Source organism: Tachysurus fulvidraco, chromosome 18, assembly GCF_022655615.1.
Source record: "Tachysurus fulvidraco isolate hzauxx_2018 chromosome 18, HZAU_PFXX_2.0, whole genome shotgun sequence".
Classification (NCBI taxonomy): domain Eukaryota; kingdom Metazoa; phylum Chordata; class Actinopteri; order Siluriformes; family Bagridae; genus Tachysurus; species Tachysurus fulvidraco.
Genome location: NC_062535.1, coordinates 16,259,843 through 16,278,881, shown reverse-complemented (window position 1 = coordinate 16,278,881; position 19,039 = coordinate 16,259,843). Strand labels below are relative to the sequence as shown.

At 42.9% G+C, this 19,039-nt stretch overlaps 1 protein-coding gene across 2 annotated transcripts in view; it reads right to left on the bottom strand.

Annotated features, from left to right (window-relative positions):
• jag1a (jagged canonical Notch ligand 1a) overlaps window positions 1–12,022 on the bottom strand; it is a 35,746-nt gene extending 23,724 nt beyond the window's left edge. For both annotated transcript variants that reach the window (XM_027178999.2, XM_027179000.2), the window contains exons 1-5: window positions 11,536–12,022; window positions 10,142–10,447; window positions 4,128–4,185; window positions 1,606–1,863; window positions 1,032–1,092 (exon numbers count right to left, since the gene is read on the bottom strand). In XM_027178999.2, coding sequence (XP_027034800.1) covers window positions 1,032–1,092; window positions 1,606–1,863; window positions 4,128–4,185; window positions 10,142–10,447; window positions 11,536–11,607 — 755 coding nt within the window. In that variant the 5' untranslated portion in view covers window positions 11,608–12,022. The remainder of the gene's footprint in view (window positions 1–1,031; window positions 1,093–1,605; window positions 1,864–4,127; window positions 4,186–10,141; window positions 10,448–11,535) is intronic.
• Window positions 12,023–19,039: the final 7,017 nt, after the last annotated feature.

Below are 19,039 nucleotides of genomic sequence, written 5' to 3'. Positions count from 1 at the left end.
TCTGTCTTACCTGCACGGTCATTGCACTTTTAGTTGGCATAAAACAGTTATATGATAGCTAGGTTAATCGTCAACCTCAGGCATCAGCTAGCTTATGTGTGGATATTTTCCAGTTGCTTAGCAACAGAGTTTTCATGATCTTGACCACATGTATAGTGCAGGGCTGTCAAGTGCCACACATTGAGAGTGACAGTCACGCATTTGGGTCTTTTCTCACGATCTCCCGCCACACATCGTATTTGTCACGCAGAAAAACTTTTTGACTATTTATCATATATTTAATATTCCACAGCATCCGAAACGTATCAGTCCGCCCGACTGTCTCTATGGAACCGGGCAGGAATCAAGCGCGTCTCCCCTGGAGTTCTTAGTCGAGCCTGACACTTATCAGTCAATCAAAAAAGAGGCTACACAACAGCCAATCAGAAAATAGCACTATTGTATCTGGGTAAGATTTAACGCAACAACCAATGAAAAAAAAAACATTTCATTAGCGAGGGTATTTTCGATGGTCGGTTTGATCAAAACCTCAACACGAAACAGCTTGTCTCTGGACGAGACATTGTCCTCATCATCAATCAAGTTTTTTTGTAATTTAATTTTTTTGGGGGGCGTGTTGGGGGGTTCGGAGATGTCATGCTTGCCTGTCTTCAAAACTTGAGAGCCCTGAAAGCATATTGTGTTTTCTTGACTGTGTAGGGATTGGGTCTCTCATTCATAAGTTGCTTAAAATTAACAAATAAATCGCAAAACACATCTTTCTATTATTCCCCTGTCCATGTTCATATTAGTACTTAGGGCTGTGGGAGCTCAGTGGTTTTGTCGGACTACAGATCGGAAGTTCAATTCCCAGGTACAACAAGTTGCTGCTGCTGCTGGGCCCCAGAGCAAGGCCCTTAAACCTTAATTGATCAGTTATATAACAACATGAGATGAAAATGTAAGTTGCTCTGGATAAGTGTGGAAAACTTTCGAATACAAAGCAGCAGGATTTGTTTTGGTTTAAAAAAAATATTTAAAAGTTTGTTTACCTGCACTCTCCGGGTGCTTTACAGGATCCATGTTTAGTGCTACAGCCTTGCTTACAGATTGCTGAGAGAAAGAGACAGAGATAGAACATGACAGAGAGAGTAAGAGAGAGAGAGAGAGAGTGAATGATCATTACTGCTGCTGTCTGACTCGCCTGTTATCACAGTCAGTCTGTCATTATCAGTGCTATCAGCTAAGCCAGTGAGTCATCGCTCACTGTTCTGGGTGCAGCAAGCCATATGATGTCATGTCCCCCCCGGGGCAGGAAAAAAGAATGAATGAAGGAAGGAGTGAAATCTCCCATCACAGTGCTAATCCCAGTTAATCCAACTGCTGCTCTGTGTCCAGACGCTACAGAGGTGCGGTGGGGCAGTCAGACTGCAAATCCAGCATCAATACCGCTAAAATAACTAACTACGGATGGGGCATTGCTGTGACATCACTGATTAACAGACAGCGATAATAACAGGCTGACTCTGCACCAGTGAAACAATGCAGAAACAGTGATGTATAAAACAGAACACAGGAATAATGTGATGACAACACGGTTAGCGTCCAACATAAGTCTAGTCTCACCGGTGCTGCATTCGGGGCTAGCCCAACCCTCCAGGCACGTCTTGTTGCCGTTGTGGTCACAGTTATAGTGGCCGAAGAAGTCGTCTCGTGGCCGGCAGAATTTGTTGCATCCAAAGCCGTAATAGTATTCGTCGCAGGTGACGCGGATCTGGTACTCGAACTGTGCCACCCCACCGTTGTGTTTAAGAGTCTGCCACTGTCGGCTTGGGTTGATCATCCCTGACTGCATGGCTCTCTCGATCACTTGACCGCCGCCGCCTGGAAGTAAGAGAATGGGGAAAAATACAAATACTGTTAACGGTGCTATAGAAAAGGAGGCATGGCCTCTGTGCAAAGAGCCTTATTATGTGGAGACACGTTAAATACACCGACGCTGTCAACAATCCGAGTTCAGTTCCATCGTCCGATATCATGCTAATCTATTAGACCAGAGTTCCCGCCCCTTTCGCCGGTGAAACCAATCACCCTTGATGCAGTTCCCACTAACAATACCAGTTAAAACAATGAACATATTATATATAGTAAACAATCAAATCTAATTCCTACTCAGACTGTCACTGTAACTGACCAATCAGGGAGCAGCTTTCTGTAAGGTCTTACAATTTCGTGATTAGACTTCAGTGGAAAAGTTACAAGAGGATTATTTTGCTGTCATGATCATTACTTTTTCTTTCCCTAAAATGACTCTCTCCCTCACACTCTTTCTCTCTCTCACACACACACACACACACACACACACACACACACAAGAGAAAGTGTGTGAGTGAGGATTGGCGAGTGAGAGTATGTGACTAAAGTGTGTGTGTGTGTGCGCTTTTTGGCCTGTATGTGATGGCAGCTGCAGTTTAATTACATTTCTCTACACCGTGACGAGGAAAATATTCAACATGGCTGCCACATCATACAACCCCCAACCGGTTACATGCACAAACTTTTCCTAAAAGCTGGTCAAGAGGCAGAGTGTGAGTTTAATCCCACTGTCACCTGTGTGTGTGTGTGTGTGTGTGTGTGTGTGTGTGTGTGTGTGTGTGTGTGTGTGAGGCAGGAGGATGACCTGTAGTCATTTTTTCAGAGCAGTCTGGAATCCAGCATCATCGTGAGACCTTCGCTCAGCAGAGTGAGAAGTGTGTGTGTGGCTCGCGTGGTGTGTGTATGTGAAGTACGTTTGGACGAATTGGACGGTTGGAGCTGAACTGAGAGCTGAAGCGTGACCTCACATCCCATGCACACATATGCACACAGTAAGGGAACTCGCAGCTGCGTGACAAACTTGATGAGCACACACACACACACACACACACACACACCTGTATGGCCAAAGAACGACTAAAACCTCACCCTCAGTTAAAATACAAATATACAATTTCGATAAAACTGCCATTTTGTCCGGTGAGTTCAAATAGCGCTAACATTTTAGCTAATTAGCCACAATGCAACATTACCATAGCAATACATTTAATGTAAACAATTAATTGTGAAAGTAAACAAAACAAACCTGACCTAGCATAAATACAGCTAGCTTATCGCGCAGCTTCTGCGGCTAACCCTTTCCAGTTGCCGCGACGTCATCAAATCATTTGCATATGGAACACTGAGAGGCTCTTGTTCCCAAATGCAAATGATTTGAACTGAATCAGGTCTAAACTGAAATTGATGTATCTGTGTAGTGTTAACAGTGTGTGTGTGTGTGTGTGTACGTGGGTACGTGTGTGTGTACGTGGGTACGTGTGTGTGTACGTGTGTGTGTGTGTGTGTAAGTGTGTGTGTGTGTACGTGTGTGTGTGTGTGTACGTGTGTGTGTGTGTGTGTGTGTGTACGTGTGACAGAAAGGAAAAGGGACCCTGAGCGTTAGAGTGTGTGCTTTAATGAGGATGACTCTACATTAGGCGAGTGCTAAAAGCCACTTGATGTGCTGATGTGAAGAGAGAATCAATATTTGTACTTATCGCCCTCCCAAACCCACACACACACACACACACACCTGACAGAGAGGGAACACAGACAGAGAAAAGTGCAAAGGGTTTTACTTAATTAGACATAGCACTCTGTCTCTCTCTCTCTCACACACACACACACACACACACACACCTTGGACTATAAGAGTAATTGTGTTAAATGCACTGTGTAGAAAATGAGCATCCTGTTATTAAAACGCTGTCTGCACCTGTTCTTAGTCATCAGCCTTTCAAAAGAATTTTATTTAAGATTCAAACACACACACACACACACACACACACACACACACACACACACACACACACACACACACTCAGCTACCCATCATCGCCTTTCTTTCCCGTTTTCCTGTTCATGCCCGCCTCAGGATTTCGATCATGTTTTTCCATTCCCACAGTGTTTACTCAGTAATTATGTGTGTGAGAAAGAACGAAAGCAAGAGAAAGAGAGAGAGAGAGAGAGAGAGAGAGAGAGAGAGATTGAGAGAGAGGTTAAATCCATGTGTATCTTTTGACAGAGAGAGAGATATCCGGAGAGAGAAGAGTAAATAAAAGATTAACACTTACTGCCAGTGCTTGAGTCGTTGTTGAAGTCCAAGGCCTCCACGATCATTGTGTACGACCGCTGTGTGTGTGAGAGAGAGAGAGAGAGAGAGAGAGAGAGAGAGAGAGAGAGAGAGAGAGGTTAAAAACATGTGTATCTTTTTTTCCTCTCAGCTGAGACACAAATCAAGTACCACAAGTCTTACAGCGTTCTAATGTTTCTTTAAAGTCATCCACCATCCCGTAATAAACATGCATTCTCGTCACTCGAGAGACTTCCATGGTTTATACGGCAAAACACACGCACACACACACACACACACACACACACACACGCACGCATACACGCACGCATACATGCACGCACACACGCACGCACACACACTTTCTAAACATCACAATATAAACATCAACCTAACACAAAGTAACACGAACTGAATTCCTGCTGCTTTCTTAAAGCTAAAATACGGAAGAAAAAAGGGTCAAGATTCCAGGAGCCCTCAAGGAATTAGTCCTGAGGCACACACACAAGATTCCTTATGCACTTGAAGGATTCCCAGGAAACAAAGCGAGAATTCCCCCGAGACAGAGAGGAGATTACTGAGGCAACAATAGAGTTCAGGAGCAATGGAAAAGTATCAGGAGAACAGGATGAATACTGGGGCGAAGGAAACGTTCCCGGGAAATTACAGAAGGATCAAAGAACAATTCCTGAGGCACTGAAGGCGAAGGAGGTAATGAGAAAGAAGAGCCAAGAATGAAGACATGACAAGCAATGTTTTGATGCAAAGCACAAGAACCTAGAGGCAAAAGGGCAAAGATTCTGAGATCGCAGAAAGCTTCTGGAAGGAAATTCTGAAGGAAGACACAAATATCCCGAGGCGAAAGAAAAGATTCCCAAGACATGAGACGAGATATTCGGGAGTAGAGGAAACAGACAAGATACCAGAAGGACCATAAAGGAATCCTGGAAGAAGGGACGAGTCAAAACAAGGAGCGGAGGACGAATCCAGGAGCTTCTGAAAGCAGCAAAGCTAATTAAGACTACCGAGGCAAAGACAAAATTCCGGATGCAAATGAAGATTTGGGAACGTGAGGAGGAATTCCAGAAGCCAGAAGCAAATTCCAGGGGGAAATTAAAGAGTCCAGAAGCAAGGGCCTGATTGAGGAAGCAAAAAATAAATAAATAAATAAATAAACAAATAAATAAAAAAGTCTTGTAAAATGTTTTTTGGCACAAAAAAAAAAAAAAAAGAAACTTTATATAAACAGCTCTGAAGTCAGAGCAGCTGTTCTGAGCAAGTGTGTGTGGTGTGTATCGAGTCAAACCACGGCAAGAAACATGGACTTGACTTTAGGTTCCCAAGCCAATCAATTTCGGTATCTTGCAAACACGGCACACACACACACTCCCCCCCCATCGCACACACACACACACACAGAGAAACCCCTGGGGGTGATAGTGAACTAGCCTGTTCCTGCTTTCTTTTCTCTCTTTTTTTTTGCTCTCTCTCTCTCTCTTATTATAGCAGGCAGTTAAAACAACTTCAGTCTGTGAAGATCGAAGTGTGTGTGTGTGTGTGTGTGTGTGTGTGTGTGTGTGTGTTGGGGGTTAAGGGGTTCCTTTATAGCGGCTCGCTTTTGAAGGCCTTTGTCACTCTTAATGCCACTGTCTCTCTCACCAATATCAGATAACAAGTCACACAGCAGATTGTGTGTGTGTGTTTTCTGTGTGACTTTGAAAGAATGCGAGCGTATTGTGCCGAAGGACCGGAGGGCTAGTATGTGTGTGTGTGTGTGTGTGTGTGTGTGTGTGTGTGTGTGTGTGTGATAGAGGATAAGTGTAGCCCCTCTCCTCTCTTCACACACTCTCTCCAGCTCTCACACATTCGCTCTCAGCGTAGCACAGCTCAATGAAATACTGCAGTAGATCATCCTCTCTGCCTCGCCAAGGAGAGCGCTCCAGACACACACACACACACACACACACCACACACCACACACACACACCACACACAGCATGGTACAGCCTAACACAAGGCTCATGTTGGACAATCCCACTCAGAGTAATAGACTCCGGCTGTAGCAGGAGCAAGGGAAAAAAAAGTGCTGTGCTCAATTTTAAAGAGCCCCACCCCTCTGAGAGCCCCGCCCCCTCAGGAAGCCCCACCCATCCGAGAGCCCCGCCCACATACATTTCGCAGCTCTAGGCAAGCTACAGTTTTTGCAGCCCCACCTGAAGTGTTCGCATAAAACAAGACGGGATACAACTGCAGAAGCGAAACATCTACCGAGACGACGAGTTGAGACGAACATCCGAGTGAAAGGAATTCGTCTAAATATGGGTGGGGCGAAATAATAATGTGTTGTGCTGCTGTTTCAGTGATGAGAACAAATCTCAAGTGTCTGACTGACAGTCTGAGCTGATCTAAAGCAAGCGCTCCCGGCCGATTAGAGCGCGGCATTTTACTGGGTTAGGGAAAGAAAACCCATCGATGGGAGAAAGAGTGATGCAGGAAGGTTAAACAGAGGAGAAGTAAAGTGACCCTCTGAGACTTCAGAGAAAAAAGGAGTTTAGAAGAAAAAACTAGCAAAATCCAATACGAATGAAAGAGTGCATAAAGGAAAAGAAGAGAAGAGAGCAAAAGAGAAGAGAACAAAAGAGAGGAGAAGAGAAGAGAAGAGGAGATGAGAGGACGCATGCATCCTGCGCATGTTCCTGCTTCTCTGTGATCACGCGCGAGCTTCACTAAATGAAGCTCTCACACGCAACACTTACTCTGTCTCACTGTCTCCGAGCCAGAGTGACTAAAACAGAACAAAAACAAAATAGAAGTAGGCAAATATACACACACACACACACACACACACACACACACACACACACACACACACACACACACACACACACACACACACAGTCCCATGAACTATGTGCACCCTATATTGTTTCACAGAGTCTAGTGAAAATCTCTCTCTCTCTCTCTCTCTCGCTCTCTCTCTCTCTCTCACACACACACACACACACACACACACACACACACGTTATAGCCTCTTCAGCACAATGTCCTCCTGAGCTTCCTGTCGCCTCTCCATGGCCCACCGCACTGTGTGTATGACCCACCAGGCTTTATTCACCCTAATCCGCCCCGCCCTGCGCCCAGCGCTATTGTTTATCACTAATACATACAGCCGCCGGTGGCGAGGAATAGAATACTCACACTCACTCGCACACAGACTCACAGCATTACAGACTCTAATTGAGGACGAAATGGAGACAAACATACACACACACACACACACCAGACAGCACACATCAGCCATTTACACAGATCAAACACAAAGAACAGAAAACGCCATAGAGCCGCTCAGACGATCCACTAACGCAGGAATGGTCAGAGTTTAAAAGACGGACACACACACACACACACACACACACACACACACACACACACACACACACACACACACACACACACACAAAGCTTGTAAAACGGGGGATGTCTGGACATCGTCCACACACCGACATCTACATTACACATGTTCTGTCTGCAGTTGTGTGTTAACTTGCATGACACACAAAGCTCTAGATATTCTGTTTCAACAGAATTCCAGGGGGGAAAAAAAATCATCCAAAACAATGCAAGAATGCACAAACTTCCATTAAAAACAATGAATTACACAGAAAAACATTGTATACAGGATAAAGCATAAAATTATAGCATGCGATATATCTATTGGAATTTCATGGAAAGGGCAGGAATGCTCTTACAATCCACTGAATGTTCAGGGAATTGGGCAAATTTTGTGTAGAAACAAAACACAAAATTCTACGGAACTGCGTTACACTACGTTTAAAAAACGGCAACTCCTTTTATGGCAATTCCGAAAAATCGGAATCGCATGGGATACATTCCATACGAAGAATGGCGTAGAACTAGGGTACGTTCTACATAACCATAGGAGTGCATATAATTTCGGGACATTCCATACAAATCAGTTTTACGGAACCGTGTTCCAAATGAATCCCCTTGTAATTTCAATACGTTACATACAAATGTATCCACACTTTATCTTATTCTTTATAATAACCTTTTGTTCTACGTCCGTGTTCCGTAAAGCCGCTTCGAGACGACGCCGATCGTTAAAAGCGCCGTACAAATAAACCTGAATCGGATTGAATCGAATCCATATTGAATTCCATGGAATTGTTCAGAACTGTGGTACGTCCTATCGAAGATGCAGAATTCCACTGAAAGCTGCAAAGTTTCGTACCTGGAACCGGATGTGACTGCGTTATGTTCCACGACAAAAAAAAAAACAAACAAACACCAAACCGTATGGAATTTCGGCACGTTCCATACAAAAACCGGAATTTGACTGAATTGTGTCCTATTCCATATAAAACTCAGAACCACTTTGAAGTATGTACACAATCTGTGACGATTAATCCGTTCAGAATTCCATGCAATGTCAGAATTGCAGTACATTCCTGTTGAATCGAAGATTTCCATAAATAGTGGAACGGAACTGCGAGAAGTTTTATACAAGTGCGGAATTACGGTATATTCGACCCAAATTTTTATGTCTCTGTGAGTTATGTTTAACATCACGCCTAGCGGTCTCACGTACCATCTTTCTTGCCAATCTTTCAGATACAAATATTTAAGAAAAACCCCATCACAAGTCTGACGAAGAAGAAGTGGAGTTTTAATTCTCCAGCATTAAGGCAATAGCAGCAGGATTATAACACCACCCTGAGTTCGGTTCATACAGTAAATGCTCTCGGAGGTGAGGCATTTCCTGGCTACAACACATCCGAACTGAGTAAGTGGGAACTCCCTGAGCTAAGAACTCCAATGGCGCGCTGTCCAAAACCATCGCCAACCGACACAGCGGCTGCGTTTCCCGAGCGGGATCCAGAAATGAAATAATAAAACAAAAACTGGCAAAAACTGGAAAACTGGTGTACTGTTGGGGAGCTGTTTCCTCGCAACCACCCTAAACACGCACACCAGCCTTCCAGACACACACTCAGATGCCTTGGGCACTGCTGATGATGCAAAAAAAAAAATAATAAAGTACAACACTGGAATCAAAATACGCACACACACACATACACACGCGCCGTGCACGCTGTGCTCCCTTCTAAACCCGGCTCTTTGTTGGGTTCATTGTGCCGAGGGTCAGACCAGCACTGGCTGGCGCTGGAATTGCTAGGTAGAGATTGAAGGGAAAAGAAAGCATGCAAGATGACAATGTCTAATTATTCTCCATTCAGGATGAATTTTTGGAGCTGGTCTGGACCATTCAACGGGCCAAAACGGGGGGGTTGGTGAGAGGTTTTGAAGGATGGCTGCCATGGTAACAAGGCCTAATTGGCCCCCTCAGACTTGACTTGGACTGACCTGGTATTGACAGCAAAGCCCTTTGGGGTCGTGAAAGTAAAACACGACACCGCGAACAATCGTACCATTCAGGATCTAAACACTTCAGAAAAAGTGGTGAAATTATAGAAAAAAAAAATAGTAAATACTAAAGTTTAGGATATTTAAGCAAGCCTGAGTCAGTATAGTTAAAGGAATTCTAGGACCTGACAAGATTCAAGGAAACCACACAAAGGGGGATTAAATAACACAACAAAACACATGACTTAGCCTAGCTGTTTGATGATCGCTGGTATAATTGGAAATCAATTCGCCATTTTCCGATTGTCATTGTGTGTGTATCAGTGCTGAGGACATGAAGGGATAAACTGATGTGCTGTTTACACGAGGCGCCATTGTTTGCGTCTTTGATCTAGCTAACGGTCCTGATAGTGAGTCTACTGTCCATAACAGCCCCTCCCTCTCCCACTTCCTCTTCTCTCGGTGCTCAGTGCCAACACATTCCCAACACATCTTGGGTTCTGAAGAGGACACCATGAGGAAGCAAACCGAAAACCACCGCAAACGAGCGTGAGAATGAGAACCGCTCTAGTAAACATCAACTGTTTGCTTAGACATATTTATACGCTGAGGCATGGAGGTCAAACTCACCGGCCAGGCGAAGCTGAAAGGCAGCATGATGCGAGCCTTGTCGTTTTCTGCCAGGTTTTTGGTTGAGACAACGTTCCCACCGATCACCGGAGTAGATCCACTGCCAAAACTGCACGGCCCACCGGGGGTCACTTTGGATTGGTACTCCTTAAGGCACAGGCGGAAATATGTGTCGCACTCGTCCTGCGTGCATCTGTTGTCCGCCGTGTTCCGTGTACCATCGCAGCAGGAGCCGCTCTGCAGCTCCCCGTTGACGTTCCTGACTGTCAGCACACGCAACTCAAAGTAGCCTGATGCTTCACACAGCTGGGAACGGGAACAAGAATGAAGATTGTTACGAGAAAAAAAAAAAAAACAACCCAGACAAACCCTTTATTTAAAGATCAAATTAGTGGCTCATTTTACAACATTTATAGCATGTGAGACAATGGGCCTGTCCAAAACAGCATGGCAGGACACAGTCCAGAAATTGGAACAGACCCTAAATTTGTCATTCATACTCAAAAATTAAAATGCTATAAAGGGGTATCTGAAAACAATGCAGTAAAATTAAACTAAAAAAAAAAAAAAGGAAAGAAAGGAACTTTTCCCTGCAGAGTGGACTACGTTCTTCTAACTGTTCTACTTGGTGATACCAAAAACTTAAACATCGTTCATCCAGCGTGCAATAATAAATAACCTTGCGTTCAGAAAAGCATGTTGTGGTGGAATCGGTTCAAACATCAAACCTCCTGCGGATTCTTCTTCGATGGTTTTTTTTTTCTTCTTTCTGTCTTTTTTTCCATGCATGTTTCAGGAATCTCTGCACCAGGTTCCTAGGGGCTCGTTTAAGGGATTGTGCTCCTTAAACTACAACCTGAACTACGTTTCTATTCATGTTTCCCCTTACTGGAACTGCTTCGTATTGTTTTTTAATAGTGCGGTAAATAAAATAAAAAAAGATGACAAATTGGCAGCAATCGGTTATTAAACGAAAAGTTTCTCACGGGTCTGCAGACAGAAAGAAAAGCAGAGAAGGTTCCACTAGATGGCTTTTAAGGCTGGGAACTGATTCAAGACTCTTTGCAAAAAGGTTTTCTGGAGATAGTCCAAAGAACCAAGATGTTGTTTGTTTGTTTGTTTGTTTTGCAGGCTATTTTTTACAGGATGTTCAGCACTTGAGTAAAGTTCATGGAGAACTTTTGGTAGAGAAGTTTCTCACAACTTAACTTACATAACTGTGAGTACAAAGGTGCGCAGTTAAAAATGTTCTTCCAAAAATGACGCTCTGGTGGCGCTCTACATATATGTGTGTGTGTATGTGTGTGTTAATAAAAGTGAGCTGGGGCTCTGTGTCTGTGCAGATTGCATGGGGTTCTTCCAGCGGTTCCTGCACGTTAAGGCGCATCACTTACCTCCGTGCAGAAGCAGTGTATCAGGAGATAGACGCAGGCAGCGGCGGTGAAAGTGGAGCTCCGTCTCCGCATTGTGCCGCCTCTCCTGTCCACTCTCCTAACGCTCTGCTCTCCGCTCAAACGCACAGAGACACCTTGTCCTCTCCGGTGTACACATGCACGTGCGCGGGCGCACAAGCACAACGCGCGCGATTCCCGGTTAACGGCAATAAATTCCTCCGCGTACCAGAGTCACCAGTCACCAGTCACCCCCGCGCGTTGTTATCCAAACTCTTTTTCTTTTTCTTTTCTTTTTCTTTAATTTCTATCGCTATTATATATCTTCACGTCCTTCAATCCTTATCCGGTTTGCTCCCGTTCTCTCAGATTTGTTTCTTACTGTGAAGTTTTCCAGTCGTCCCCGTCGGCCGCCACGATGCGCTCGCTGCTTTCGCTCGGGAAAAAAAACCTTCTCCGGTTGTGCAAAAGCGAGCTTTCTATCTATCTATACGGCGCGTTCACAGGACGAGGCGTGGCCAACAAGGGCGCCTCATCAATATTCATAAACGAAGGCGGGGCCTAAACTGAGTGCGCACGAGCCCGCCTGCTCTAGCATAAACGTCAGGTGTACAAAGCGCGTATTATTTACACCATTAACGATGTGACAAGACTGAAGTTCACGTGTTAAAATCGTAAACGTTTGTATCAAACAGTAACAATATTAAAGAATATTTTAACGTCTTCTGCGGTTCGAACGTTTAAACGGGTGCACGAGACGTCACGTGACCCTCGTGGACTTTTTTTTTTCTTTTTTTACCTCAGACAGCAGCTATTAGCTAGTTTTAGCTAATACACACCAAAAAGCGGTGTTTAAACCTCTAAACGAATCCCATATACAACAGAGAAACTTTCGGAGCAATAAGTAGTCTTATTTCTTTATTTCCTTTCCTTTTTTTTAAGTTTTATTTTGCTTTTAAAAACAGTCCAAACATAGTAAGTCAAAGCTAGCTAGCTAGCATACACACGTTTGTGTATCTAACTAGCCTTCACAGCCAGCCAAAAAGCAACTTAAAGAATATTATGTATTGTTAAGAGTTTAACTAACGAATACATACACAGCTACTAGCATTAGCTAATATTAGTCCAAATTTGACATTTAAACACAGGTCTTCCAGGTAAGCATTTGACATTGTATAGCTCCAAACACACAAAGTTTAAATGTCATAAACAGCAGGTTTCATTGGTTTTATTTTTTAGCTTAATTCTTAAATTAATTCTTCTGTCTCATGAATATTTTATTATTATTTTTTTATTAGCTCAACGTGTAGCTCGATGTCAGACACCGAACGTTCTTGTGGAAAGGGAATTATTTCGTTATCTCTCACTTCCACCTGATCTCTAAAGGATTCTGCCATTTTAAATGCCAATTAATAAGCGCTGACATATATATAATTCATCAGCTGGGACCAGGCTGTAATCCCATAGCTAGAGCTAAAGTGATGGGCACATCTGTAATGACAGTTGGGTTGGGGAAACAAAACTGCCCCCATGTGGAGGTGAAGACCCTCCTCAACCCATTCCTCTACTTTACAGGAAGAGAAGAATGACAGAAAGAAGGAGTGTGAAAGGAGAGGCAGTGACGGGATTTCGTTATGAACCAGAGATGTGGACGAGGGCAGTGGTCTTTATTCTGTGATTGAAACAGCTGTGTTTTGCTGCCTTTAAAAGAGGCACTATGAATAGATAATAGTGCTGGTCCTGAAAGGGAAGCCCCATCCCCCAGCCCCGCCTCCTCAACTGGGCGGGGCCGAGGTGGACAATTATACGACACACGGCGGAGAAAACAGCATGAGGGAATAATGCAAGAAAGACCACTTAGACCGAATAGAAAGCTTTATTGGATTATTTACGGTCCTTTCCTTCCTGAGAGATAGGAAGATAGATAGATAGATAGATAGATAGATAGATAGATAGATAGATAGATAGATAGATAGATAGAAGAAAAAAGGTGCAGGAAAAGACAAAGAGAAAACACGAGAAAGAGATGGAGAAATAACTGAGAGGAAGGTGGAGGCGAGCAGAAAGAGTGAGACTGAGAAAGAGAGGAAGGATTTAAAGGCAAACGGACAGATGGAAGGAGAGAAAAAGACAGAGATAGAGGAGGAAGAAAGAGAATGAAAGATACATTTTGATTCAAGAAGGAAGAAAGTGTGCAAGAGGAGGATGAGTTCTCACAAGAAGAACTGTTGAAGAATAAGAATTACACAATATTGCAGCACAGATTACAGCACAGCTTTTTCAGTATCAATGATGGATACGAGACGTCTGTCTCATATTTCTGAAAAATACCCAAAAATCTTAGCATTTCGAGTCCAACCCCATCCCCTGTCTGTTGCACTCGTGTCCAATCACATTGTTGCCTGAAGCATTTCCACACAGCTAATTTTGCTCGGCCAACTGGAAAACCGGCCGATGAGCATTAAGGCCGTCTGTCCTGGGAAACGCCTGCAGCCAAAACATGAATCACAGTTTGTTAAGCAGGACAACAACTCACTGGCCAGAGAGAGGATCTGCCATGAACAGCATGGGGTATGGCATCAGGACTGTAACACAAAGCATGATGAATATTGTTAAATATTGAAACAAAACCAAGCAAAGAGAGGGAGAGAAAGAGCGCACAACCCACCCATGAGGATACTAATATGATCTCAATCGAGTGAATAGCAAAGCAAAATCTCATCCATCAACAAGCCCACAGTATAGACTTTCTTTTCTTTCTTTTTTTTTTTCTTACAATGACAAGCTGAGATGGATTGAATAGAAAGGAAAGAAAATCCCCAGTGATTAGTCCTTTAGCAAAAGTTTCCAAAGACTCTGTGTTTCTGAGACATAAGAATCCACAATGTCATCGCTGAAATGCTTTTTCTATTGCACCATTCACATCGCATTCCTCCGGTGCCGGCCATAGATGCTGGAATGACATCAAGAGAAGGGGGTTGGGAAGGCAGGATAAAGGGATAAAGTGGAGTGATAAGATGGTTAGCATATGTTGTTCTGGGCCACTACATTTTAATTTACAACACTACAAACATGGAAGTGTTGGTATAAATCCAGGGTGAATCTGGAGCCTATCCAGGGAACACTGGGCACCAAGCAGGAATTTTCCCAGGATGAGACTTCATTCCATCTAATGTCCGTCTCAGGGCATAGACATTCACACGCTTATTCGTATTTAGGGGAAATTTAGAGTAGATCGTGAAACTACAGTACCAGAATGTTTTTGGAAGGTAAGTAAGAAACCGGAGAACCTGGAGGAAACCCCATGGAAAAAGAAATAAAATGGTGCGAGGTGTCAACTCACTGTAAAGCAATAAGCAGTAGGCTAAAATGTAATGCTACATACCTTTCATTCATTCATTCATTTTCTACCACTTATCCGAACTTCTCGGGTCACGGGGAGCCTGTGCCTATCTCAGGCGTCATAGGGCATCGAGGCAGGATACACCCTGGATGGAGTGCCAACCCATCACAGGGCACACACACTCTCATTCACTCTCACACTCACACACTACAGACAATTTTCCAGAGATGCCAATCAACCTACCATGCATGTCTTTGGACCGGGGGAGGAAACCGCACACTCCACACACACAAGGCGGAGGCGGGTATCGAACCCCAAACCCTGGAGGTGTGAGGCAAACACATTGCTACACACTGCTACATACCTGATGTTTAAAGTGTGACCGAATTGAGAAAGACGTTGCTAGAAAAATAAACAAGAGAGAAACGGTTTCATGTATTTAATTTGCAAGTATTTTATTATTATTTATAATTTTTTTTTTTTTTGGGAAGAGCCTTTGGGACAGAACAATTACAATTTTTAGGCATCACACACTTCCCGGTTTTCTGATAAACAAATTTTATAGTTTATTTGGTTGCGTTTCTGGAAAAAAAAAACACTTGAAGCCTGCTTATGTATCAAATAGTAGTACGTCCAAGCTTTTTCCTGACAAGGCCAAAAAACTATGATGTATATTTTAAGGAATCTGACCTCTCCATGCTTTTATCCCGTAAGAGCCTCCTTTTTTCTCACGCTGCTCCCACTTTTTGCGGTTGTGAGAAAAACAGGTCAGGGTGGATCAGGTTGACAGTCACAGTAAAATAACAAATGTATTATTACCCAATTAAAGGCAATACATGACACATCATCGCTGCATACGCCCAAGCAGTATGTTGCACTCTCATTGGTGCATTCTGTTTTGCTTCATCACCAGCTGCTGCTGTTCGATGATGACTGAAGTCTAAATCGATTCATCCTGACCCATCCTGTTCCCTCATGAAGCAGAGGAGTGGTGCATGTCATGTGGGTTCCTCTGAACTCCACTAACTCTGTATGGTATGAAGAGGCATAAAAAAGCAAGTGTTGCATTTTACACATAACTGTATACACAGCATACAAGAGAGAAATTTGTGAAACCGTGACATTGGGTTCACTTCCCTGAAGAAAAAAAACACACACATTTATTGGGGAGAGAGCACAATCACTGGAATTCTTTTTTTACCAAACATGTCTCTACACCCACTATAAACTATGGGAGTGGATTATTAATGCACCGGATCATTACTGTAAAGATCATCAGGGTATTTTGGCTTAAAGCCTACAGTAGTTGCCTCTGCCAAGAAGTTACCACTTGGTCACTCGATCAAGATGCTTCAAAATCAACCAGGTCTCTCTATTTTAAAACCCTATGGCTTGGATTGTCTTTCTTGTTGGATTGGATCCAAAACCAAATATTAAGATACGAAGAGATCTAAAATATTCTGTATAAATAACAGGCTGGGATCATTTACGAGTGTCTCCAGATATTACAGGAAGCAGCTCGGTGCTCATTGTCAAGCCAAGCTTCTGCACAACCAGTTTGTAACATATAAGTAAACATCATCTTTATATGTACATTATATGTACCGGTATGTGTTAACTGCATCCCCAGGTTGCATGGATGCCTTTTATAATCGTAGGTGTGGCTGGGTTCGGAATGAACCAATAACATTCATAGCTCACGCTTGAAAATAATTATACAGATGTCATTATTCAGATTAACCTCAAATAAAAAACGTATCTGCTTCTGTAGGATTTTCCTGGTCTCAACCAGAGATGGGGGACTCGAGCCATATGACTTGACTCGAGTCAGACTCAAGTCGCAAATTTGAGACTTGCTTGTCAAATATTTAAAAAAGACTCAACTTGACTTTGACTTGACATTCATGACTTGAGTCTTTCTTGTGACTTGAGTTAAATGATTCAGAGATGGGGGGCTCGACTTGACTCGAGTCAGACTTAATTCGCAAATTTGAGACTTGAGACTTGCTTGACAAATATTAAAAGAAGAATTGACTTTGACTTGACATTCATGACATGAGACTTACTTGTGACTTGCACGTGTGTGACTTACTCCCACCTCTTTTTTCAACTGACAGCCGAAAAGCTTTCAAAGCATTCATGGTATCTCACTTATTGAAAGTCAGTGATAAGGAGAAGAGTATAAAATAATTTCCAAAACATCAGATGTACCATGGAACAATGTGAAACCCAAAGGCCATCAACACTGAGAACACGGAGCACCACAGTAACACCACCAAGAATAGTCCCTCCAAAGTGTATGACAAAAACCTAGCAGGGAGGATGCTTAAAGACAACAGCAACATGACAGCAGTATGACCGATGAGAAATTAGGCACAGTGAAGCATTGTGGTGGTAGCATCGGTCTTTAAGGCTGTTTTTCTTCACTAGGACTAGGGCTTCTTATCAAGATGGAGAACGAATAGCTACAGATAACAGCCGATTTTATTGTAAAAACTTTGGGTCACAAAGCATACTGCACATCCACTACAACGAAGGAACGGCTTAACCCATAGAAGGTGAGTGTTTTTAATGAGCTGGACAGAGATCAGACCTGAATCCGGCTAAACATCTGTGGGGTGACCTGAAGCAGGCAGTAACCAGGAAATGCTCCTCTAATCTGATGTTTCTAGAATGTTTTGTCAAGTTTTTAATTTAGGAGTTATACCCAATAATTTCACATAGAGGGTAGAAAAAGTCCTCTCTCTTTTTTTTTTATCACCCCCCCGTATTTCCATTACTAGCTGTCTGTCTCGACATCCCAAACCTGTCTATCTCTGTCTGTCTTTATGCCCAGGCACATCCGAGATGTTCTGTAAAAAGATAAAGCAAAGTTTTAGTAAGCGATTGCGTGTGCAAGATTTCTCACAGTCACTCATCTCTGACCTGCGTGACACTCTGCTGTTTGCAGGAAAGTTGTGTAACTGGATAGCTTTGGTGAGAAAATTTTGACACTGAGTCTAAATGTGTGTGTACGCATGTGTGTGTGTGTGTGTGTGTATGGAGAGCATGCTGGTGATAATCCATGCTCATGAGAGAAGAGAAAATTATTTTTGTGGCATGCCGTCATAGCCTTAAGGAAGAGCCACGGGAGCGATAATAACTCCCTATTTTCCATGCGTTTCTTGTGTGTTTTTTCTGTGTTTACACCTAATAACCTCATTATAAATAATAACCATCTTTTTTTTTTTTAATCGGCTTATTTGCTTTGGCAGTTACTTTCTAACATTCTACATGGAACATTGTTTTGCCGAGAGTGAGAGAGTTTATGACTAACTCGAGAGGCCTTTAATGGCTCATCGACTTCAGGCACTGCTAAGTATTCACCCAGCATGTGTGTGCATGAGGATGAGTGTGTGTGTGTGTGTGTGTGTGTGTGTGTGTGTGTGTGTGTGTGTGTGTGTGTGTGTGTGTGTGTGTGTGTGTGTGTGTGTGTGCTTGAACAGGTGTGAGTCCTGACCTCATAACAGTCCTCCACTTTCCCAACTTTTAATGATTAAACTTTCTGCAATACCGTGCATGTGTGCGCATGTTAGATTACATTAGAAAATGTTTGCCCTGATTCATCTTCATGCATTAACACAGTGGAATCTAAATAAATCAAAGTTTAAAGTGATCATTGGTTTAGCCCAAAACACAAGGAATTTGAACAATGGTGCTTTTTTCCCCTGAAAAGTGAGCGATCAGCCACAACATGTTTCTGAAGTTTATGCAGTACACATTCTGTTCTGAAGAAAAAAGATTTAGTCTTTTGTATGCTGCTGGTGTTCAACCGGTAGCTATAAGCTTCTAATATGTGTTAAACTCAAGAGGCATTTTTTTTGTTGCTGCTGTTGCTGAGATGATAAAAACAAAGTAAAGGAAGAAAAACAAAGTAATATTTACAACTTTTGGAAGAAGAATCATCTGATTTCCTCTCATGCCTTTGGGAAACTCAAAGCCCAGATCTAGGATCAATATTTGCCAATTATATAATATCAGTGAGATAGCTCCCTATGAATGCATAATATCTGTTCCATGTTTGTGACTGTTCCATTTGGAAGGCCTTCATTATTTTAAGCAAATTTGAGGTTTAGCATTTCATGTGTAATTCTTTTAAGCACAATTTCAACATGGCTGTTTTAT